Source organism: Atractosteus spatula, chromosome 10 (genome assembly GCF_055471065.1).
Source record: "Atractosteus spatula isolate fAtrSpa1 chromosome 10, fAtrSpa1.hap1, whole genome shotgun sequence".
In the NCBI taxonomy this organism is placed as follows: Eukaryota; Metazoa; Chordata; class Actinopteri; order Semionotiformes; family Lepisosteidae; genus Atractosteus; species Atractosteus spatula.
In genome coordinates this window covers 1,280,683-1,306,824 of record NC_142715.1, presented here as the reverse complement: position 1 = coordinate 1,306,824, position 26,142 = coordinate 1,280,683, and the positions used below count along the sequence as shown (strand labels likewise).

Below are 26,142 nucleotides of genomic sequence, written 5' to 3'. Positions count from 1 at the left end.
GATACAAACACAGTTAACCTGGGTAATTCTGTAGGGAATTTGGTTTAGATTCTGAAGTCAAAATGTTATTGTTTTTTTCCCTCTTTCTATATTCCTGATATCTTTATTGCTCTTTACATTCCAGACTGGAAATCCAGAAGCATGGAGAAGAGTGTGTTTCTCATCCTGCTGTTCTCAGGTCAGTGTTTTCTGCTGCATATCTTGATCTCCGTTATCTGTTTATTAACTTTAAATAATAGTTTAAAAATAATGATTATTTATTTAAATACATAATAAATATAGTATTAAATTATATAAATATAGAATACATTATTTAAAATTAATTATTAATTACTTTAAAAATATATTTCCCTTCACACAATATAGATAATATTGTTAGATAATTAAGAGATACAAACAAGAGCCAACATGAAGGTTAAAAGCAGGTTAGAATTACTTGGCAATGAAAAAGCACTAATGCCATTAATGGACAACCATCTGCAGCTGGAAACAATGTGTCTGTGAAGAACATATTAAACAAACTTTCCAAAAGATCAGATATCAAATTTCTTTCTGTGGAAGGCACATATAAAGCCCATTGACATGACTCAGTATTAGACAAGTGGAAAAGTGGATTTCTGCCCTGAACCAACCTCATCCACTGATGTCATCCTGACTTTTGTGTGGTTGCAGTGTTTGTCTGAAACTCCTTGTGTGTTGTGTTGTGTGTTTCCAGGGCTCTGTAAAGTCTCTTTGTGTCGCACACGTCAGTATCACTTTGTGAGCACACCGCTGAATTGGGCCGATGCTCAGCGTTACTGCAGAGACAAACACATTGACCTGGCCTCCATCCACAGCAGGGAACAACTAGACAGGCTTCTCAGCAATGCAGAGAAGACATTCTATGCCTGGATAAGACTTTATGTAGAATGGCAGTGGTCCCTGACAGGCAGCGATTTCTACAGTGAGGGTGAGGCTAATTTCCACAACTGGCGTAGTGGGCAACCAAACAATCACCAGTCAAAGAATGAAGATTGTGCGGCAATGGATAGTCAAGGTACATGGAATGATATGCCCTGCAGTTACACCAAATACTTCATCTGCTATCAAGGTAACCACCCCTGTCTCTTTTTAATTACTAAGACCCTTAAAATGATTAATGTTTCACACAGTTGTAGTAATGCTTGACTCGTCCTCTGTCACAAAATATTTCCTTATTTAATGACACATTCATATTCAATCCAGGTTACCTGCCTTGCAGTCTCTGCCACAGAAAGCTGAGAATTTCCTGGCTGATACATTTTCCCGTTAGCAATGTTAGTCCATGTGAGAAACAGGAGCTGTTGGGATAAAGACTTTGTGGAAGTAACCACTCCTCTGTGCTAACTGAGAGGTTTATAAGACCAGGTAGGAGGGAGTCTGTGTCTAAACTCCAGGCTGGAAGGAGGAAGAGTGAGATTTTATTATGAATGCATTGGGCTAGCTTATAGACCTGGGGGACTAAATGAGGGAGGCCTGAGAAAAAAATGGTCCTGGAACTGGACCTCAAGGAGTGTGCATTGCATGTTAGTGTGACAGTTCATTTTCCTCCCACAGAAAAGAGAGAGGAGTCTAATTGACACTGGTTGAGTCCTAAAGACTCTCTCCGTCTTGACATTAGCAGCCAGTTGAGAGATCACAGAGTGTTTGAGAAAGAGAAAACAATAAATCACTTGATTATAGAGCTGTGGCCCAAACACAATGAACAGAGAGAAATAAGAATGGGCAAAGTTACTAATTGCTTTGTGAAAAACTGGTGTTTGATGTAGAGTAAGAGCTGAAGAGCTGAGTTGAAGTGAAGATTGGGACTGGGTGGCATGGACTAGTCTAATTGAAGAGTCTATTGAAAACCTGGCTGTGAGTAGTGATTAGTAAAGTGTAGATCAAGTATTGTAGATCAAGTATTGTTCAACACAAAGTTAATGGGGTTGACTATTCTAGTGCCTGATGTCTAATGAAGACAGAAAGTGAAGAGTTGGTGACCAGAATCAAGTGAATAACAACCAAGGAAGAAGATGACCACGTGGTCTTTCCTGACAGGGTGACAGGCTGGCCATGTTTGAATTAGGGAACTGTTTGTGTCAGCGATTGTTACAGAGTTTCCAAATGATGCACAAGACACAAAGACAGCTGCTTGTACTTTGGAACTATCTACCAGCCTGCTTGACGATACTAATATATCCAACTCATTAAAGGCTACTTAAAAAATGATCTAAGAAACATAAATATACAAAATAAGAAATGATTTTTTCAACTATATTTTTAAACAAAAATACTACATATAATTAAAAACAAACATAATATTTACATATACCCTTTGTCTATTCAGATGAAACAGTCGATGCACTGACATACATTCTGATCCGGGAACAAAGAAGCTGGCAGCAGGCTCAGAGATTCTGTAGAGAGAGGCACAAAGATCTGGTCAGTGTGAGGAGCCAGAGGGAGAATGAGAAGATCAAAAACACGGCAAAGGGCAATGAAGTGTGGATCGGCCTCTACAGGGGGAACTGGAAATGGTCAGACCAGGAGAACTTGTCATTCCAGAACTGGGCTAGAGGTGAACCCAACAATTATGGTGGAACTGAAGACTGTGCTGCTGTGTTCTCAGATGATAGTAATAGGGGAAAATGGAATGATAATTTTTGCAATGTCCCTTATCCTTTCTTCTGTTATGATGGTGAGTTGAACCATTTTTGATGAGAGACTCAAGGAGATTCACCTGATAACACAACAACAAGTCTCATCTCAAAATATACCAGTCAATTCCAAACACTTCAACTCATCATTCACCAACACAACATCACTTACTAATACACCTCATCTTGTCATTCACCAACACACCTCACCTCCTTAAAAGCAATTTTAACTTATTTATGCAACTGATATATCTCACAGCTCACTTTATGTGAGATACTCAGATTTTTTTATCTCAAAAGTTGCTTACACTTGTTTTACCATCCTTCAGTTTTAAAGTGATCATGGTTGTAATTACAGATCTTTACAGAGTGAGGCTGGTGGATGGTAGTAATCCCTGCTCAGGGCGTGTTGAGGTTATGCCTGATCTTACCTGGGGCACAGTGTGTGAGAATGACTTTGACTGGAAGGATGCAGAGGTCATCTGTAGACAAGAGAATTGTGGGATTCCCAAAGCTGTCTTGGGTGAAGCTTACTTCGGAGAGGGGCAGGGTCCTGTCTGGTCGGAAAAGATCCAGTGCCAGGGCAATGAAACCCACCTGACCTTCTGTCAAATCTCCACCAGACAGCACCAGAACTGCACCCACAAAAATGATGTGAGCATTGTTTGTTCAGGTGAGAGCATCAGTTCACACTTACTCAAAAAAATGAAAATACTTTGTGGGGCCAATAGGAGTTTTGTGATTGCAAGGTTTTGGAATTTTCCCTATTAAAAATTATAATTTGGTCCCAGTGTTTTTGATGAATTTTGCTTGGAGATCGGTGGAGAAACCTTAGAATTAGAGCACAGGAGTAGTGGTGAGTCTCAAAACATGACCTGTAAAAACAGTCTCTCCAAATTCCAACTTACACTATAGGAACACTGATTTGTACAATCATTGTTTGTGTTCTTGAAATTTCCAGTTTGGAAATAAGAGTGTGGTCAGCACAGGAGAAGGTAGGCTAATTTACCAACTCCTTTCTCTCACAAGGAGTCTCAATCCTCCTCCTGTTGTTTCTCCTGTGCAGGATACACAGGATTCAGGCTGATTAATGGCTCAGACTCCTGCTCTGGCCGAGTGGAGTTGCAGTATGACGGCGAGTGGGGGACAGTGTGTGACCAGTACTGGGACATGAGAGACGCCAGTGTTCTCTGCCGGCAGCTGGGCTGTGGACTGGCTGTAGCAGTTCCAGGACAGGCCTGGTTTGGACACAGAGAGGGCTCAGTGTGGAAAGATCATTTCCTCTGTGATGGCAGCGAGGCTCACTTATCTCTGTGTGCAACATCCACCCTGGGGGGAGCTCTGTGCTCTCACAGGAACGATGCAGGGCTTGTTTGCTCTGGTGAGTTTGGAGTATGGTGGCAAAAACAGAAGCATTTATAAAGGTTGCTAGTCCCAGGGTTTATAAAGGTCGAGTGTGATGTCGTGGGGGCGTAGTCATCACTGGTCATGAAAAATAGACAGATAAAAAGACACAGACACACCCAAAAACTGATATTCAGTGTTTGGTTTGTTTATCAACAGAAAATAAATCAAAATAAACCTAGTTCTTGTTCAAGCTCCTAACTGACTTTGTGTTTTCCCTCAACTCAACTCAAAAAGCCAAGCTTACTGGTGTGTTTAATTGTCTTTTCTGTACGTTGTGACACTGATTTATGAAGAAAGCAGACCTTTTCTATTGGCCATGTTCATGCTTGGTAGTTGATAGCAGCTGATCCCTGCTGTCTAACAATATTTTTGTGTGCTGGCATTCACTCTCTGCCATCTTGGTATGAGCAAATGCCTGTGTAAAATGGATGATGCTTTGGGTAAAGTACCATTCTACAAGGATTACACCCCTCATGGTATCACAAGAACACTAGGAACTACCTTTTCACGGGCTAGGGGGTCGACACCTTGAGAGGAGGTAGAGAGCCAATGTGTAGTCGCTCAAAAATTAGGGTTCTTCACTAAGGTGAGATAGGGGGTGTGGTAATGATCAAGAGAAAACTTCTCTAAGGGTTTTATACATGAAAAGAGTGCCTGACTTGTATACCTGTAACGGCGTGGTTCTAGGACAAATTAGTTCACATAAGAATGTAATGTAGGGGTCTCAATTAGAAGCTCAGGTGGTGCTGATGATCGATGAGGATGCTGATGATAGTGACAATCAGGGAGAGAGAAATAATTTAGATGCCTGCCTTGGTGGTGTTAGGGCCCCTCTAGTGGTGAACAGGGGAGGATTCCTTCCACTGTGTCATTCAATATACTAAAATATCTCAAATACTTTGTATCAAAAAGATCTTTAAAATCACAATTTGGATCATGACAATAAAGCTTAGCTTTTATTTTTTTAAAGAGGACTTGTATTTATTCTGAGAAATTCTTGTTAATATAGCCCTCATGCTACACAACTGAATTAATTGATAGAAAAAAATAGAAGCAAAATATATACTACAATTTGGGAAATATCTAACATGGGTTTTCCAGAATAATGAAATATTGTGTTTTCTCCCAAATGTTGTGATGTGTGCTACCACAAGATAATTTCTGCAACAGTGTAAGAATTAAGAGAATAAATACTTTTCTGGACATTTTTATCTCAGGGCCTGTGCTTTCAGCCCAGGATGTCCGGCTAACTGGAGGAAGGAGTCACTGTGAAGGCAGGGTGGAGGTTCAATACAACAGGACTTGGAAGACCATTCTCATGGACTCTTGGGGCTACAAGGAGGCTTCTGTAGTCTGCAGACAGCTGGGCTGTGGCTCTGTAGAGCAAGTCTATAACTCCTCTCTGTATGGGACAGGTGACAGTGCTCTGTGTCTGACAGGTATTCAGTGCTCTGTAGTATAAGTCTATAACTACTCTCTGTATGGGACAGTGACAGTGCTGTGTGTCTGACAGGTATTCAGTGCTCTGGGGATGAGTCTCACCTGGTGAACTGCAGTTCTCCACAGACAGTCAGCTGCAGCCCTGGACAGGAAGTGGCCCTGCTCTGTTCTAGTGAGTGCTAAGCTTCTTTTTCATTAGCAATCTAGAGCTGTAGGTGAGAACAGTTTAATCAATACACTTTGAAATGGCTTGAGAATGTGAATGTTGGTTTAAATCATCCAAATATCTGATATCCCATTTAATAAACATTACTTATGAACTTGCAGTATTGAGAGGAAGAGGAAAATTGTTTTCTAGAAGCTGTGTCATGCACTAATATTCAGGGTCACCGTTTTCATCAAATTATTTTCCTAATTGGATTGTAGCACTGGACTGGATCTCAGTTGTTTAGCATTTATACTATACAAATCAGTGCACATGAGGCTTTGTGTGTAAAATCCCTCCTTTACAAATCATCAGTTTCTTCAAGGTAATGGAAATAAAAAGTCGATAAATTATTAAACCAATTGATAATGAATGAGATTTAATTTTTACTGTCCCTTTTTTGTGTTTATTGAATAAATTCAGTCAGTTTTCTTTCCACTCAGTGATGCAACTGTTTCATAACTTCTAGCCTTTGTTACATTTTAAATATTTTTTTTTTATTAAGGGTCTATTTTTCACAGATGTTAATATTTCTCCCAAATACACACCCGGCAGTATAAAAATCCATCATTCCTTCCCAAGTAGATAGAAAATTATATTTGTAATGTGCCGTTTTAATGCAATTTTAATTTTATTATTATTAACTCTAATACTGGAAAGAAAGGTATTATTGCTAATACTGTCTGTTCCTCTTAGACCATAACTCTTAGCAAATTGTGTCCCTCTAGAGGTCATATTCACATCTTAGTAGTAGACAGACCTCTGACCCCTGACCTCTGACTCTCTGCTCCTAGACCAGCTGTCCCTCAGACTTGTTGGAGAAGGAGGTGACTGTGCTGGGAGGCTGGAGGTTTATCACAGGGGCTCCTGGGGGACAGTCTGTGATGACTCCTGGGACCTGGCAGACTCTCAGGTGGTGTGCAGGCAGCTCCAGTGTGGGACGGCCCTCAGTGCCCCAGTGCCAGCCTCCTTCAGCCAGGGAACTGGACCCATCTGGCTGGACGAGGTGGGCTGTCTGGGGAACGAGTCTTCTCTGTGGGAGTGTCCCTCAGCAGGGTGGGGACAGCATGACTGTGGACACAAGGAGGATGTGAGAATCCTGTGTTCAGGTAAGAGGGCTATATTTTTATGTTTTGAAATCTGTGCAAAGAAGTAATAAATAAAAGAATAAAATTGTGTAAAATAATAAATTGTTATTACATGTTTTTAGTCTTTAAAAAATATACATATCCCTTTTAGGGATCAAAGTTGAAAGAACTGAAGTTTAATAGGCTGTGATGGGAGGAAATGTGTATGAGTTAGAAAATATCCCTGTTCCTCAACATAGGGAGTTTGGATAGAATTCAAAAACCCATCTCAAATCCCATAAGGGATTTCCAAAAAAAATGATTGAGCATGCAAAAAATGCAGCACAATGTGTGGAGGTTAGATAACACTAAATGTGGACATTTGGTCTAAATACAATGCACAGATCCAACATACCCCAGTAAACACTACCAACCAGTCAAGCATGGCAGTGTTTCTTCTCTACAACAGGGACTAGGAAATCATTAAGACCTTAGGAAAAATGGACAGAGCCAAGTACAAACAAATACTAGAGGAAAACTGAAAAAAAGCTTAAGATTTAAAACTGGGGCAAAAATTTTAATTTCATTTGGGCCTCAGAAAACATACTGAAGCTTCTGGGGCTGAAGAGGTGGAGAGTAATGTGTGAAAGTGGACTCTCGGTCAATGTGGAGCCACCAGTGCTGACAGGAGTGAGTGGGGAGAGAAAGAATATCAGATGATGGAGGCAATCTTGGCACAGACTCACTCTGGAGATCATTTATATTTGGTGTCAGTGCTAAGTGACATACATTTATATATATACGTTTTGGATTGGATATCAACAATTGATTGTGCCACTTGATGAAATAAATCACCGACATGTAGACTATGAGAACTTAAAATATTATTAAAATATTGTATTATTATATTTGCCATTATTTTCACAGGTGTGAAAATGTTGATCCATAAAAGTGAAAAAAAAATGCTTCAGATCAGACCCAAATATGAAATATATTGCAGAGCAATATTGTTTTTGAGAATTTTAACTGTTGTATTAAAATAAGGTTAAGCTGTTTATGTAAGAGTGATTTCTTTCTCGGTTTCTCACTTTCTTCCCAGAGCACAAGCAGCTGAGGCTGTCTGCAGGTTGTTCAGGACAGGCAGAGGTTTACTACAATGGCACCTGGGGCAGCATCTGTGCCAATGGCATGACAGACACCACAGCTGCAGTGATCTGTAAACAGCTGGGCTGTGGAGACAAGGGTACCATCAGAGACACAAACTCCAGGCTGAGCCCTGATCCCAAATGGCTGGACTCTGTCTCCTGTCGCAAACATGACTCCACCCTGTGGCAGTGTCCCTCCACCCCCTGGGGTCAGAATGAGTGTGAAGACAGGGAAGTTGCTGAGATCACCTGCTCAGGTAGAAAGTGAAGAGTGATGCTATCTTCCTCTTGAGCAGCTCTGCAGTGATTGTCTGGTCATGAGCTTTCTCGACATGTCTATATCTCGAGCAGCTCAGCAGATTAGTGTTTTGCCATGTTCAGAACAGAATAAGAGCTTTCAACTAAATTATTATCAATGTATATCCAAACGTATAAAAATGAAATCAATGTCATTGTTCTTCATTTTATAATAATAATGTTTTTATATGATTATTAATCTTTGAAGGTCCTAGAAAAGAAGCTGACAGAAGCACTCCAGCCCCTCAGGAAGAGCAGCCTCAGCTGTACAGCCCAGGTGAGTTCAGTGTGTAAAACAGTCAGAGACACTGCAGCCCTGAGCTGAGGAACAGTAACCATACAGCTCTCTTCTAGAGTCATTCAATACCTCACTAATCTCTACTACAGTCACTGAGCTGAAGACACTCAGTAACCTCTCTGCTCTCATCTAGAGTCACAGATCTAATGACACTCAGTAACCTCACTGTTGTCTTTCAGTCCCCCTGGCTCTGCGCCTGGTTGGAGGCACTAACTGCTCTGGCCGGGTGGAGCTGCGGTATGAGGGCTCCTGGGGGACAGTCTGTGACGACTCCTGGGACCTGCAGGATGCCCAGGTGGTCTGCAGACAGCTGGGCTGTGGGGACGCAGTGAGCGCAGCAATAGAGGCCTCATTCGGACCAGGAAACGGCACCATCTGGCTGGACGAGGTGAACTGCACAGGCAGTGAGCTTCACCTGTGGGACTGCTGTCACTCTGGACTTAATCAGAGTGACTGTCGACACAAGGAGGATGCAGGGGTTACTTGTACGGGTAAGATTGGAGGGATGGAGGATTTTCAATACATTACAAACAGGGATACTTATCTCTGAAGGAGTTTCGTGTTCTGCCATGTCATTTCCTTTATTTCATGATCATTCTAAGCAGGGGCAACATTCAGCTCTTGTTAAGCCAATTAATTTAGTTGCAGGAAGTGATTCAAGCCCAGGCCTATCTAGGTTCTCCTGCCCTGATCTCCATTTGGGAATTCTCTTGACTTCTCTTACAAATGTAAAGGGATTTAAATCTGGACAGACAGCTAGACCACATGCTTGATTTCTCTAAAACAAGCTTTTCTTTTCTCTTCCCCAGGTTTGACAACTACAACAGTTACAACAGCTACTCCAGCAGCAGCAACAAGTAAATTACAAGGCTTTCCTGTTCCAAATTATCCTTATTCTCCATACTTATGCGTCTTCACATATGCAGTGCAGAAACCTTTTCTCTCTCTTCTTGGCATGACACTAACAGTTTTACTGGTCTGGTGGAGGTGGTGGGTTGACCTTCTGTTGGGTTTTATTGACATCACTTACACTTACAAAACCGAGACAGTTGAAACTTCTTAACAGATAGTAAGAGACGTCTGATCTAAGCTTCGAGTGTTTGTATTTAACCAACACTACATCTCCTCTTCTGAGCTCCTCTCCTTTTCTGGCTTTACCAGGGGTCACTAAATTACCCAGACAGCCAAAGCAGGAGCCAGGAGGCTGGACTGTCCCAGCTGTGGTCTTCTTCCTGCTGGGAGCTCTGGTCTTTGTGCTGCTGGTCCTGCTAGTTGGGCAGCTGATATTGAACAGGAGACTGCGTAAAGGTAAGGAGTGAGTCCAATTGGGAAAACCCTGAGAAGAGCTTTGTGTTTATTACAGTGATAAGCTCATGCAAGAGCTTGTCTATGTCCAATCTGGAGTTATAACATCCATTCATTTGCCACTGTATATCCTGATAATTAAAGGATGCTCAATCTTAATGAGAAATAATATATTCAAGTTGCATTTCAAACTATACATCAACCTTACAAGGTGAGAGATTCTTCCCAGGTGAGGTCAGGAAATCAGAGCTTCCAGACTGGGTGTCCAGACCTGTGCTATTCAGAATTCAGCTCTCATCATTTCACAATCAAGCAGTGAGATGTGTGCTGGCCTTCACAGAGCTCTTACCTGACAATAAACAATAAACAATGGTCCAGGGATTGCAGTCTAGTGAGGTGACAGGCCAAGGTTTCGGGGTTTTGAGTTTGTCTCCCTTCTGATAAAAAAATACCCATAAAAATATAGTAATAATAATAATAATAATAATAATAAATTAACTTTTTCTTAAGATATGCAGCAATGTGTCTACTTCTCTGTTCTTTTCCAAAGCTTTAGCTGAAGTAGAGGTCAAGCCCATGAATGAAGCTCTCTACCAAGAAATTGACTTCACACTGACTGCAGAGGGAGCCCTCAGGAGAGGTGAGTGGACACACACACTGGCCATCATCCATGACAGCACCCTCTCTTGTATAGGAGGCAAGAGAACATGCTCAACACTCAGTACTACAGTCTCAACACATGAAGAAACACACTGCCACAGAATGTGTGTGCCCAGGTTGTCATTACTGACTCTGTGGACCAATTATTTTAAGATAAGATAAGATCATTTTATTGGCCATATACAATTACTTGTATTAGGAATTTGTCTTTTCGCATACATCACACAGACACATAGACAGGGAGAGAAGCTTGGTGTCAGAGCGCAGGGTCAGCCATTTATATGGCGCCCCTGGTGCAGTTGGAGTTAAGGGCCTTGCCCAAGGGCCCAACGGAGTAGGATTCCTCTGCCAGCCATGGGATTCGACCAACAACCTTCCAGCCACAGGTGCAGATCCTTAGCCACAGAGCCACCACAAAGCCTTCGCAGCAGCTGGAGAAAAATCTTCCCTATTTTAATAACTGGATGTGAATTTCTTGATTAGCAATGGATGCACAGCACTGTTATGCAACACATTTGAATATCACACCTCATAGCAACAGTGAATTTACTCTTATCATTGTTTAACTGAATAGAAATAATTCAGTGCAGCGTTCGTCACTTTTTAAAAGCACAAACTCTGAGTTAGTGTTCACACCCTGGTGTTCCCCAGTGGGAAAAGACATTAGATGCAGTGAGGCTGCTTTTTGACTGCAGGTATCTCTGCTCTGTCCTCCTTTTCACAGGGAGATTCCTCTCTGATGAGTTGCCCTCTGAATACGACGATTTGGAGGACAGTAAGGGAGACCCAGTCCCAGGTAAACATAGCCCCCTTGCACATGTGTTTCTATCAACACCCTCAGAAGAAAACACGTTTGTTGTTTGAAATCTCTGTAAATCAATTTGGCAATGCAAAAGGCTCAGTGATGTCTTTATAACATGCTTGTTATGTCAGAGCAGTGGTAGTATGATGTTGTTGGGTAAATTAATGCCATCTTCAATAGTTAGTTAATTTTTGCTGTCATTTTCACTTGATCACATTTTAAAAATTGCTTTTCACTCCGTGCTATAAAAAAACCCTATGTCAAAGTCAAAATCCCACATTCAACCCCAATGTCACAATTCTTTAAAATTGCAGTACATGATATGGGTCACTCATGGCTTTGTGAGTCTTATATCACCGAATCATATATTTGTCATACAGGGATGACGTGTCCCCATCAGCTCTGTGGCTAATATGCACTGTCTTCCAAATTTTCCCCCACCATGAGAATGTTTCAAGCATTACAGTACAGTGGCACTAAACATCAATCATTTAGGTCTTGAAAGTCTATTTCAAAGAAACTAAATAACTACTCATGAAAAAGTGTCACACACAGCTAAAATAACAAATTGATACCATTCCATCTTTTATGTGTTTAATATAATCTAAAAAAAATTCATTTGTATGAAATCAAACTGAAACAGTGCCACTCTGTGGTCAACATAATACATATTTCCCCAGATCCTCCTCATTTGTCTCTTCCTTGACACAGTTCCACAAACACACAATTATACAGCCACACACACAAATGATGACAACTTGCCTTCATATGTGTCAAGACAGTACTTAGTGTGTAACACTTTTTTTGCATATAAGTAATGATATTAAAATATTTTTAGTCTGAATAATGGACAGTTTATCTACAAACCTTTTTTTCCTGCTTTCCTATAACCTATTGAGATATAGTGGGGAACAGATAGCTGTATCTACTGAAGAGTAAACTTTTCATTTTAGAGGATGAAATAGTTATTTTGAAGTAGTTAGGAGTAAATAAAGGAATTATAATAAAGAATCTAACCACATTCACAAGAAGTAAGAAGCAGAAGAAGAAAATTGCATCAATTTTGTAGGTGAAACTCTGTCAGTAATTGATCTCATGTTCCCAGGAAAACTCCTCTGTGATGAGCTGCAGTCTGAATATGATGATGTGGAGAACAATGAGAATGATCCCAACTCAGGTGAGGGCTGTGGAAGCCAGGGGAGCTCACAGTGGGCGTGGGAGGTTCAGCAGGTCTTCCGATAGTTCACAGACTATCCAAACTTCCATATGCATATGAAATAAAGACGACTTTCAACACACAAACTCTCAGCTGATGGCCTTTTTTGTGGCACAGCACTACCAACCACTAATTACTAGTGATTGTTTGGAATAATACCTATAAATTCCTACATATCCTTTCAGTAAAGAATTAATAATTATTAAATTCTAGTGACTTAAATTGACTTCTTTCACTTACATTTTCACATTATGGGAAGGATTCCCATTGCAAAGTTCTTAGCATTGATAGTGCCACATGTATTTTGTATCTTCACACTCCATGTATTTTATATATTTTCCACAAGCTTGTTTCTTTGAGTAATGAGATATTGAAGGGAAAAATCTGTCTCGATTTGCCTTTCTAACACATTTTATTTTATTCCACAAGTCACTGCCTCAGCAAACTTTACCACCAGCTCAGCAGGCAGAACCAGCAAGTATGAGATAGTATGAGATAGCTATTGGTATTTATCCTGATGAATAAGGTAAATGGTTAAAAAAGAAAATTACAGTGTGTTAAGAGAAATATGGACATATGGTCTGTTTCTGTATGAATGACTCTGTTTTCTGTATCCTGTCCACCTCTTCTGCTGACTGTGTGTCTCTGGCAGGTGTCTCCCCCATTTCTCCTGGAGTGCAGAGTCTCCTGGCCACACAGCCCATTGAAGAAGGGTGTGACTATGATGATGTTGGAGTCTCCTGGCCACACAGCCCATTGAAGAAGGATGTGACTATGATGATGTCAGAGTCTCCTGACCACACCACCCTCTGAAGAAGGATCTGAGTATGATTAAGTCAGAGCACTGTGAGCCTGTTTGTGCAGTTTTATAGAGGATTCATCCTCAAGTCAGATTAGAGTTTTTAACTGAGTAACACCATAACGATATGCGTTGTGTATTTCTGATTAAAATACTGTTAAAATACTGTTAACTTTCCCTTAATGTGTGTAGTTCTATATGTTATGAAGTGTTTGATTTGAGATTATTCAGTCGCTGTACAGCTGAGACCCTGTATAGTAATCACACAGTCACTGGCCTAGTGTGACCTTGTTACTGTGTCTCCTGCTGTGTCTACAAGGCTGTGAGACTAACCTGTACATTTATACCTTTACATTGAGAGGCACTGCATTGCTAAAGAAGGTCTACCTGTCCAGCAATTCTGAGACCAGAACTGAACATTGTGATTGTTGTTTCCCAGAAGTGTGTCATTATCAGAACACGTAGATTCAACATCAATTCATGATCAGTTTATCTGGCCTGATTTCATGTAGCATTTGCTATAAACACTGCCCTTACAGAGTGCTACATATTGAAAACAGTCTGTGTACATTATATATGCATCTGTATACCTAGATGCATAAGAACAATCAGAATGAGTGGAAGATGAATAGTTCAAGATAAAAGAAAAAATAAAAGCATCTCACACACAGAAAAATGAAGAAAAATAAGTCTTTCCACCATCCAACCCAGGACACAGCAGCGAGGCCCAAATTCTAGATTTTTCAATCTGAACTGATGATCCTTCCTTTCTAATGAGCTTTTGAAAGACTGAAAGTAACCTATATGTTGTTTTTTGCTGAATGTCTTTTTTAATTTTTTTTAATAACTCGGATATGACTATTAGACTAGTGTTGATAAGACGATTGTTGAGCAGGCATCTGAACACACAGAATGGGAGTATCATTCCTGCTTATTGACATTTCTGGTTCTGATACAGTTTAGCTTTCTATATTTGCAGAGGAAATTTTAATACAGATGCAGCCATTCAAAATGAGTGAGGTATTTCGCGGCATACCCTGGTGGGCGTGTCGCAGTATCACGCGGTATGACGCAGTTAACGTGGTGTCACGTGGTTAACTATCCGGCGTCGCCTTGTAAAACCGCCAGGGGGAGCTTAACCTCTCATGTACAGCATTTGAGCCTTTAATTTTGAACTGTGTATTACAGCATGTTAATCATCAGTCATTAAAATGTTGGTATATTTTATGAAAGCAAGATTGCTCAGTTGGACAAAAGTACACAACCTACCTTTATCAGAAATATTTATGCATCAAAGCCTTTACTGAAGATATTACTAATAGTATTAATAATGGATGACTTTGGACAAGCTGTATACTCAAAGTATAATTTCTTTAGCACATTTGTACAAGCACTTGGAATCTGTCCAAGCCATACTTTGTCAGGCATTTTGTTTTACTTCAACGGGCATTAAAACTTCCTTGCTTTTAACAGGGCGTTTCATAATTTCTAACTACGAAAATGATTTAAAATGCGACACCTATCATTCAACTAGAGCTTAAAATATCACAAGGATCCTCAAGAGCACAGCAAAGAGTGTATTAAAAGACACTTGTATTTATCAACGCTTTCTTTTCCGTATACCAGATTTTATGGAACCACTTCAGAGGGGTGTCAGCCAGTCAGATTCCAGGAATCGGCACTTTAAAGGAAAAATACACACCAGTATTCCATTTCTCCCTAACGATTTTAAGCATCGAAGTATTTAACTAGCATGTGAAATAGCGTGTGAAAAATTGGTAGTTTTAAGCTTTTCTGCTTATATAATATGGAATCGCGTATCTAAAGAATTTAATAACGGTATTCGTGTGCTGCGACAGGGCTGTGTAGGGCTGTTTCGCCTGCCTGTTCATGTGAGCTGTCTTGTAGCCGACTGGTCTAGGTGCGTGACTACCAGCTGGCAGGTTGTGTGTTCAAATCCAGCTGGTGCTAGACTTTTCTTTTAACAAACATTTCTTCGAAAAAATAGAATAGCGATATTATGGACAATCAATTGACTTTTATATTTCAAAATATCGCAACATGATCGATATTTGCGATATTTTGGACATATCTTCCCTTCTGACAGCGGTTCCTGCTTCTATTGTGTGTGTGTGTGCAACAGAGTAAATTTTTATAGAGAAATGGAGGCTGGACAGTATGCGTTACAATATAAACATTTATATTGATTTAAATCGTGTTCTGATTTAAATCGCAAACGCGTGTTTAATTATATGTGTTTTTAATCATAATCAGGCTAATGCAACATAAATTGATACAGTATCTTTGTCTTCTAAGTATCTTAATAAACTTTCAGCATAGCTTTCTACCCGTCAAGATTTATATTTCTTGGGATTTTGGGATCAAATGTGGAAGGATTAGATTATAATCGTTTTTATTTGTCAAATACGTGATTGTATTTCTGAATGTTATGTGACACCTACAGTAGTTCACTGCTTTAAATACATCGAATTAAGAAAGTTATGTGTAGCACTTTAGAACTTTTTTCTGAACCAGGGAAAATCTGATCATGTTTCTCTATAACAATAATAAAAAACTTTATTTTACATATCGCCTTTAAAAGTGGCATCTCAAAGCAATACAGTAGATCGAAAAACAGTTAAAAGGGACCAAATTAAATACCAGACAATCGCAAACGCGTTTTCAATAAAATTATTTTATTCATTCAGCAGTTTGTGAGAGGGACATCCAGCAGGGAGAGACACACACACCGGTTTTCATTGACAAAATTGTTTTTTTTCAATTCCTCTTGTCTAACAGGAATGTTTTGTTTGTGGACAGACTGTTAGACAAGAGGAAAAGACCGCCTCCTCCTACGAAGCATTAATCGCGTATCTAAGGAAAATTGCAGTATACCTTTGTTCATGCACATCATTATACAGTACAGTATCTCAATTTGTATTTCGATAAAAAAAAATCGTTTGCCCAGCCACTACTGTTGTTATTGTTTTTATCCTGTAAAGCGTTTCCTTTTTCGGCGTTTTCCATTTCCTTTTTCTGATCACTCGCTTTCTGGATACACATCTCACCTGTCCTGTTCTTTGTTTTCCTGGTTTGCTGATTATGCCTGCTGCGGTCCACTCCTACCCTCACACCTAAAGAATACTATTTTAAATTTCTTGGCGCAGTTCATTAACCCTTGTATGTGCTGTCCGCGCCGAAAATGCAATTAAAAAAAAGTCAAAAAACGCGCTCAAAATACAATTTATAGCTTAATAAGATACACTCCACAGGCAAAATTAAAGACAAAATTAAAGACGATTAAAATCTGTAATCTTTCCACTTGTACTGTGAGTCATCGGACAGTTTCTGCTTTGTGTAAGGATGGTGAGAAAGCTGTGCTCAATGTATTTAAGGGACTTAAAAGTTAAAGGAGATGCTTCATATTGCTTGACTAATTTTAAAAACCAAGTTATAAATGCAGACGCTCCCTCGGTGCCGCGCCGGGTGTAAATATCAAAGTATACATTCCCAACAAGAATTGTACCCATCTGTCATGCAAATAAAACACCTTGAATTGAATTGAATTGAGGGAGAGAGGGGGGTAGTGGGACAGAGATACTGTAGACAGACTCAAGGCAAATAAAATACTTATGGGTACGCAGGCATTCACGACAGCAACATACGAAACGTTTGCACGTACTGTATAGTTAAGTTATTACTTGGTTTTCAAAATGCAACGAAATACAATATTGTTGTTGCTGCTGTTCTGGTTGTTTTTATCCCGTAAAGCGTTTTGAGAAGCCACCTTTAAAGGCGATATATACTGTAAAACCGCTGATTCTTATGGAATGTGTTCCGCAGGAGATTCAAATTTTTATTTATTTTTTAATCGCGTATCTTAGGAAATCTCAGTATAACTTTGTTCATGAACAGTGGCATGTTACATTATCATTCGTTTTTTAACAAGGCTCGCCAGCTAATGTGAATCGAAACCTGTCTTGCTAGCTTTTAAAGTCGTGCATGTGTAAACTGTACTAGAGGGCATGCAAGTTACTCTGCCCCTTTCAGCTGCAGGGAGTCCCTCTGCTGCAACACACAGCAGACAGAACGGGAGACTATTGCCTTTCATATCTGACACCAGTGAAGTAAAAGGGGTGTCTAAAGGGGTGATTTCAGACCACATTTTAGTTACTTTATTTTGTTTACTTTTAACATTTCTGTAATTTACAGTAGATGTCACAATAGAAGCCCGAAGCCTATTATACTCAGTCTAGCCTTGGATCCTCTGAGTCCCATGACTCAGTCTTGTCTGCTTTCCTAGAATAAAACCAGTTAAGTCTTGTGTACTATGCAATTTATATTTTCCGATTCCATGCATTCCCTTAATGTTTAGAGTTTACTATATTCTCCAGACTCAAACACATAAGTACTAATAGCTCTGTCCCTTTAGGAGACTCTTTGCAGTACTGTGTCCCACTACCCCCATGAATTCTTTAGGTTGGGTCTAATATTTTCCAGTAATATACAGAATGGGATACAAAATGCTGTCAGGCAGGTAACAGAAAAGAGAAAAATATAAATATTTCCATTTTACAGACGTTCACACATTTATAACATTTTGGCTCAATAAAAAGCTAACCCAATAATTAAATGTGATAAAGTATAGTTTGGATGTTTATACATTCATGTTAATCGTATTCTTGATTTATTTCATGTTTCATTTGCTAACTTAGAGCATATTGTGCAATGAAGAATAAAATAGCTGCATGACAAGTGACTTCCTTCTCTCAGTGGAAATTAAAAGGTAGCCTGATAAATTATAATAAGACAGTAAGAAAGGTTCCAATCAGGAGGAGACAATTCTTTCCATTTTTTTGTTTGATTGCTGGTAGCAAACTGATCTGAGGATCTACTCCAGCTCTTTCTCTTTTTATCATACAGTAAATCTTATTTTCTTGCTTTCTGAAACACAATATAACAAAAAATAACCTCACAAACTCAAAGAAAAAATCCTTGCTCCCCCCCCTTCCCTTGGCAGTACTTCCTCCCATGCTTTTAACTAAGGGCATCTAAAATACTGTCAAACAGCTACAATGGTATCTCTGTACAAGGCTTTGACTGTGTCAATCACAGCACCTACCATTCCCTTACCAGCAACAACATGGATTCTAACACTCAGACATTAAAAAAAGTCAGGCCAAGAGAGAAAATACCGAGCTTTACAACATGCGGTACCAGTAACATTTTACCCACAGTAGACTCACCAACCAGATGTGTTTCAGTTTCTGTGATAAGCCTAGATTAATCATATCCTCTCCTCTAGTAGGAGCACCAAGTGTAAACATGTAACGCCCCTATTAAAAATAATGGCAAAACAGAAGTTCACTCTTTCTAGAACATACCTTCCTATGGACACTCCTAAAATGTATAAAATAGTGTCCACAGCATCTCATAATAGAGGCAAATGGGGAACTTCAAACTCATTTCATACAATGCCATCCATGAGGGGTTAAATACACCCTGAGAGAAATTAATTTCTGGATAATTCAACGGCTGTGATTTCTGGAATATGTATTATCCCAAATATTTTCAAAAGAAATTGAATCATTTCAATGAATCTGTGCCATTCAAGTACCTGCTCCAGACAGTAACCACTGCTAAGGGTGAATATGAAGCTTGCATTAAAAGACTTTAAAAAAATGTCATGTTCCCATAAAAAAGTCATGCCTTGGAGTATAGACCCCCAAGGGAATGCCATAGACTCAAACTGCAAAATAAACACATACAGAAAGAAAGTATTTGTATTGTGATTGCAAATCCTGGTATGAGTGATTGGTATGACTTTCCTCATTACAAATCTCTTATTAGAATTTAAATTTCTCTGTAACTCCAGGTCAGAACAGAGAAAATGTAACTGCCTTAAGGAGTTTACGATTATGAAAAATAGAAGGATAAGCATGATACGTATGTCTTCTGTCATTTTCTAAGTCATGTTACTGAGCACCAAATCTTATTGAGAATATGAATCCATTTAAGGTTTATACCATTAAAGTAAAGGTTTATTCCATGCTGAAAATGTTTGTACCAGACTTTTTTGAGCCCTGTTTAATTGTGTCTGAAGTCTGATGTTGTAAATTTTATTGTTAAAAAGATCCATGAAAATGTCACTACTAAAGTTAGCTGGTACTGTTGGTATTGTAAGTGGCAAGTAGAGCTCATATTTTAGATTTTGTGTAGTTGCTAGCTTTGAACTGTGTGTTGGATGCACATGAATTGAAGGAATGGGCAAACATAGCTGATGCGGATCCACAGAGCCAGCATATTAAGATGTTTATAATTAGAGGCAATTTGTTTAAATAACTAGGTATGGATACTGATGTGCAAGAGAGGTGGAAAGGCTGTTTCCTTAAGCCAGCACTATAAAATGTTTTATTCTCAGTGAGATGCTGCCATTTCATAGTGGGTTTCTAACACTGTGTATAGTTCCATCCACACAGTGCCTTTACTTCCATCCATTTCTAATCTCTTTATCCAGTACAGAGGATTTGGAGCCTATCCCAGTAAGCGACGGACACAAGGCAGAATACACCCTGGACATAGCGCCAGTCCATCACAGGACAGACAGACACAAACACACACACACCAGGGCCAGTTTAAATCTAACCTCAGAACCTTTCTTTTCAGAAGACTTAGTGTCTGTATCTGCTTCATTTTCTAATTTTGGTAGCACCTCTAACTGCTTGTCTTTCTTATATGCATTTACTTTGTAATCTGTGGTCCTTTTATCTGTTTTTACATCTACTGTATTGCTTTGAGATGCCACCTTTAATGGTGATATATCAAATAAAGTTTTTTATTATTGTTATAGGGAAACATGATCAGATTTAAAAAGATCTAAAGTATACTAGTTTGTCACTCTTCTCATTCCCTTTGCTAAATGACTTTTCATACTAATCTGATCAATCTAACTGCCAGTTTTCTGTGCTTTCTCTATCCTGCTAGATTTGCAATTATTCTGAAAATTTTCATCTTGAAATAACTCATTTCTAAATACCTTTTTCACTGTTAACATCTTGCAGCAACTCTGCGACAAAATATACACTCTGACAGTTCATCCTGCTACCAACATTAAATAAAACAAATCTTAAGATTTCTATATTTATGTCTTTATTTAGTGGTTTCATGAGTGACAAAGGCTAAACTTTCTTGGAAAAATGTCTTTTATGTGTTGCGGAAAAAACTGACTCGCTTTAACAAAATATGTTTACAAATCCTTTCACCTGGCATTTTCGTAGTTAGAAATTATGGAACGCTCTGTTAAAAGCAAGGGAGTTTTTATGTCCGTTGCAGTTCTTTTGCAACATGAATATAATTATATCGTTATTAATTTCTTGAGATATGCGATTCCATATTATATTCCCTTTTAATCAAATTCTAAAAGTATGCTTGTTGACTCCGGTATCGCGTTAGTTAAAGACTTCGATGCTTAAAATGTTTAGGGAGAAATGGAATACTGGTGTGTATGTTTTCTTTAAAGTACCGAGACCAGCCATATACTGTATGTTTAAGTTCCAAAATTAATATCGTTTATGGACTTCACACGCGTTGCAGTATGCTCCTATTCTTTTTATGCTCAGGCACTAAGATCTCCCTTCTGCTTTGTGTAAGGATGGTATCAAAAGCAATCTTAAGTGGTGAGAAAGCTGTGCTCAATGTATTTAAGGGACTTAAACGTAAAAGGAGATCCTTCATATTGCTTGACTAATTTTAAAAACTAAGTTATAAATGCAGACGCTCCCTCGGTGCGCTGCTCTGGTGCGCCGGCTCTTACACAGTGCCTGTCTGCCGTAAGCATTACAATATACATACCCAACACTGCTTGTACCCATCTGTCATGCAAATAAAACACCTTGAATTGAATTGAATTGAGGGGAGAGGGGGGGAATACTAAAGACAATACTGGCTCAATACCAATACGGGCTTTGACGTGCTAATGCGTTGGTTTAACAGTCCGGGTGTGGCAGGCTTCCAATGTCAACTTGACTCGATTGGAAGACAATGAACGTATTTTAGCCCTAAATGAATTAATAGCAAACATGGTTTACATAAAATACATTTTTCCAAGAAAGTTTATAATAATACGATCTATAGTTGAAATCTGAGCCTACTTTAAAAATAAAGGAAAAGCATTTTCAGAGAGCAATCACGCTGTGTTTATGTAGAAAAAGCGATTAGGTTTATGAGCAATCTAATTACCTATTCGCTTAAAACGCTATATAAAATAAAGTTTATTTAGAGATGAATGATCAGTGTCGCAGTTTAAATAATGGGAGTCAGGAAACTAACACACAGCGCCACCGGATTAAATTTGCCTGTGGAGTGTATCTTATTAAGCTATAAATTGTATTTTGAGCGCGTTTTTTGACTTTTTTTTAATTGCATTTTCGGCGCGGACAGCACATACAAGGGTTAATGAACTGCGCCAAGAAATTTAAAATAGTATTCTTTAGGTGTGAGGGTAGGAGTGGACCGCAGCAGGCATAATCAGCAAACCAGGAAAACAAAGAACAGGACAGGTGAGATGTGTATCCAGAAAGCGAGTGATCAGAAAAAGGAAATGGAAAACGCAGAAAAAGGAAACGCTTTACAGGATAAAAACAATAACAACAGTAATGGCTGGGCAAGTGATTTTTTTTTATCGAAATACAAATTGAGATACTGTACTGTATAATGATGTGTATGAACAAAGGTATACTGCAATTTTCCTTAGATACGCGATTAATGCTTCGTAGGAAGAGGCGGTCTTTTCCTCTTGTCTAACAGTCTGTCCACAAACAAAACATTCCTGTTAGACAAGAGGAATTGAAAAAAAACAATTTTGTCAATGAAAACCGGTGTGTGTGTCTCTCCCTGCTGGATGTCCCTCTCACAAACTGCTGAATGAATAAAATAATTTTATTGAAAACGCGTTTGCGATTGTCTGGTATTTAATTTGGTCCCTTTTAACTGTTTTTCGATCTACTGTATTGCTTTGAGATGCCACTTTTAAAGGCGATATGTAAAATAAAGTTTTTTATTATTGTTATAGAGAAACATGATCAGATTTTCCCTGGTTCAGAAAAAAGTTCTAAAGTGCTACACATAACTTTCTTAATTCGATGTATTTAAAGCAGTGAACTACTGTAGGTGTCACATAACATTCAGAAATACAATCACGTATTTGACAAATAAAAACGATTATAATCTAATCCTTCCACATTTGATCCCAAAATCCCAAGAAATATAAATCTTGACGGGTAGAAAGCTATGCTGAAAGTTTATAAAGATACTTAGAAGACAAAGATACTGTATCAATTTATGTTGCATTAGCCTGATTATGATTAAAAAACACATATAATTAAACATGCGTTTGCGATTTAAATCAGAACACGATTTAAATCAATATAAATGTTTATATTGTAACGCATACTGTCCAGCCTCCATTTCTCTATAAAAATTTACTCTGTTGCACACACACACACAATAGAAGCAGGAACCGCTGTCAGAAGGGAAGATATGTTCAAAATATCGCAAATATCGATCATGTTGCGATATTTTGAAATATAAAAGTCAATTGATTGTCCATAATATCGCTATTCTATTTTTTCGAAGAAATGTTTGTTAAAAGAGAAGTCTAGCACCAGCTAGATTTGAACACACAACCTGCCAGCTGGTAGTCACGCACTTAGACCAGTCGGCTACAAGACAGCTCGCATGAACAGGCAGGCGAAACAGCCCTACACAACCCTGTCGCAGCACACGAATACCGTTATTAAATTCTTTAGATACGCGATTCCATATTATATTAGCAGAAAAGCTTAAAACTACCACTTTTTCACATGCTATTTCACATGCTAGTTAAATACTTCGATGCTTAAAATCGTTAGGGAGAAATGGAATACTGGTGTGTATTTTTTTCTTTAAAGTACCAAGACCAGCTATATACTGTATGTTTATGTTCCAAAATTAATATCGTTTATGGCCTTCACACGCGTTACAGTATTCTCCTATTCTTTTTATGCTCAGCTACTAAGATTTCCCTTCAGTGGTAAAATTCAATATCTACAACGGGCACAGCAAAGACGTTTACTGTAAGTCTTTCTACGACAGACCAACGGACCACGAGTGCCCCTGTTGGTCAACCAATCACGTACTGCGGTGCCACGCGTCATCTTGCGTCACACTGAGCGACGCCACCTGCGGTACGTGTCTGTAACACGCACTTTGAATGGCTGCATCTGTATGTTGGTAATCTTCATTATTCACTACACATTGAATGTACAGTATCACTTTGGATTAACTTTTTAAATAAAGCTTTACTTTCATTGATCTGGTAAGAGTCATTTTCCTGGTCAGTAATAAAATAGTGAAAATGACAGTAGAATCTTGCACAACAATGTATCAAGCTGAGATTTTTTTTCTCTCTAGCAATGATTTAGAATGACATTTTAGAGCCCTACAGCTGTGAGCTTTTGAAAGGAAGTACATTGTGTTTCCACAACATACTTATACAAATAATGTTTCCATGGTGATGGAACTGTAGAAATAATATTTCCATGGTGATGGAACTTCACAGATCCAGCAGTTTGGTAAAAAAGTATATTAATTCTGTAGCCAGATGAATATCAAGGGGTTGAGTACTGAGTGCTTTGGGTTTAACTCCAATGGTTGAGGAAAGGATAGTGCAGGTCAGAGATCAGTGTCTTCACATCCCCTCTCCAGGGAGAAAATTCTGCTGCAGTGGTGTTGCGGTGGAGGGAGGGGATAGAAAAGAGGTGTGCAGCGCCCTCTGCAGCCAGGGAGCTGTTATCAGCAGGGAACAGGAAGTGCTAGATTAGAATTTGACCTCCACCTAAATTTATGTCTGAATAGCATTATATACAGATGCAGCCACTCAGAACACATGGTATTTCTTCTAGATATGGAAAAAGTTGTGCGGTGCCTTATGCATTTCACTGGCCAAAGACAATCAATAGGTTGCACTTAGATGTTAGTAAAACGATTACTTCATTCAATCTGTTTCTCTAATGTGCATGTTTAAATCCATTTAATATTGAATATTAATATGACATTTTACAACTAAGGCTAAATTTTGGTAGCTAAAAATAAAAACATAAGTACTGTATAGCACAATTGTGTTTTGATTTGAACCATTGTTTGCATCTCAATAATCCATTCATCCTCGAAAGAAGCAAAGACAGAAATGTTTTGAGTCTCACAAAGATCCTGTTCTCAAACCAAAAGAAAGGTTTAATGTGATCCCACTAGAAAAAAAGTCAATTTCCATCTGAAATGATGTCCCCTCAAACATTTTGTAATATCTCTGGAAGTTTATACAGTAGAAGCCTGGTTAAATGCTTAAATTCAAACTAAACAAGACTATTGGAATGAGATTTGATGTCGAACTGGGATTGAAATAAATAGGAACACTGCACTCCATTGTGCTTTCTGTATTACAAAAGTTGTGCTTTCTGTGTTTTTGATAACTCGCTGTTAGAGTGGAAGACCATAGTAGAAACAGCTGGGAATGCTCAGGCCTCTGGTTTTTGAATCTGGCTGGAAGAAAGGTGCTTTTTATGTTCTTTAATCAAAAAGTGAAAATAGCAAATTTGTCGTTCACTTAAACATTCATCAAAAGCTGAGTGAAGCACAGCCTCTTGTTCTGAATTCTTATCACGTCTGGTTTAGACCTTTAAAATGTCGACTGCTCACTCTTCCTAACACAAAGAGCTGCAGGTAACAGTACCTATCGGGAGTTTAGTTCAGTGGTAGAGCACATGCCTCGCATCACTGTAACGTGTGCAGCCCTACACAACCTTTCTACAGACTGGATGAGTCTCCTGTTCCATCTCCAATTCTTTCTGCACATATCGCCTGTTTCACCACCGTTATCATTAGACTATAGCCCCTAATGTGAGAATACTGTTCCGAAATACTGTCTTAAATAATAACGCCGAAAAGGGTAATGATAACAGTTTTTTTTTTATTAAGGTAACCTTACATTTGCTTGTATAGTATAATTTATTATCTGTACCTGCAAATATCCCCAAAATATTTCTGCTGTCTCCTGAGAAACACAAGTGTAGAGTCAAATCATATGAAATAATACAACAAATCTATTCAATTAAAACCCAGATGTGACAGAACACTTTTAAGACTTATACCCCTTTAAATAAGTATTTCCTTAATTTCAGTTCTCTTCCCTCCATGGGATACCTGAAAATTCACTATAGCATAATAAAGGCTGTGCATGCATTACCTGTAATACAGCTACTAATAAAGATAACATTAAAGTTGATTATTAAGAAATCACGCTTTTATTAATAAAATATGTTTTGATAAAAGAAGTCTTCATAGAACCTAGGTAAATCCCTGTAGTAGTCTAACAACTACAAAAAAAAAACAAAAAACAGAACAACTTCAAAACAAAGAGAAAAAGAACATTAAAAACAAATCTGGGGAACAACAAAAACACAGAATCTCATGCGAGAGCTTTTCAAGTCTTCAGTACTCCATCGTGCTCCTCTCGTCTCAGTAGACCTCTCTCATATATTTGTGTATAGGTCAGCTGGAGGTCCATTGCTGATGGTAACTTAAGTAGGGAGCTGTGTCACCATGTGTGGACTACATAGGAACAAGTAAAATTTTATTCCATGCTGAAAAGAGAAGCAAACAACGTTTGAGCTTTGGAGCCTTCTTCAGGTCTGACAAGGAACAAACCTTTACTTGTTCCTTTGATGTTAATTTAGACCTGATCTCCAGCAAATACTTAACAGGACCTAAACTGGTCAGTTAGTTTAAATAGTTGAAGATACAGGCCACA

The 26,142-nt window shown here is 38.8% G+C and overlaps 1 protein-coding gene across 1 annotated transcript; it reads left to right on the top strand.

Moving 5' to 3' along the window:
* The first annotated feature begins 141 nt into the window (after positions 1 to 141).
* On the top strand, positions 142 to 13,312 carry LOC148824452 (antigen WC1.1-like). Its single transcript, XM_088926151.1, has 16 exons — positions 142 to 178; positions 716 to 949; positions 2,348 to 2,578; positions 3,016 to 3,330; positions 3,724 to 4,038; positions 5,282 to 5,503; positions 5,578 to 5,676; positions 6,504 to 6,818; positions 7,876 to 8,178; positions 8,427 to 8,495; positions 8,696 to 9,007; positions 9,678 to 9,824; positions 10,372 to 10,461; positions 11,206 to 11,277; positions 12,389 to 12,460; positions 13,152 to 13,312. Exons 1-16 carry the CDS (start codon positions 142 to 144, stop codon positions 13,310 to 13,312), a joined length of 2,994 nt encoding a protein of 997 aa, XP_088782277.1.
* The last annotated feature ends 12,830 nt before the right edge of the window (positions 13,313 to 26,142 follow it).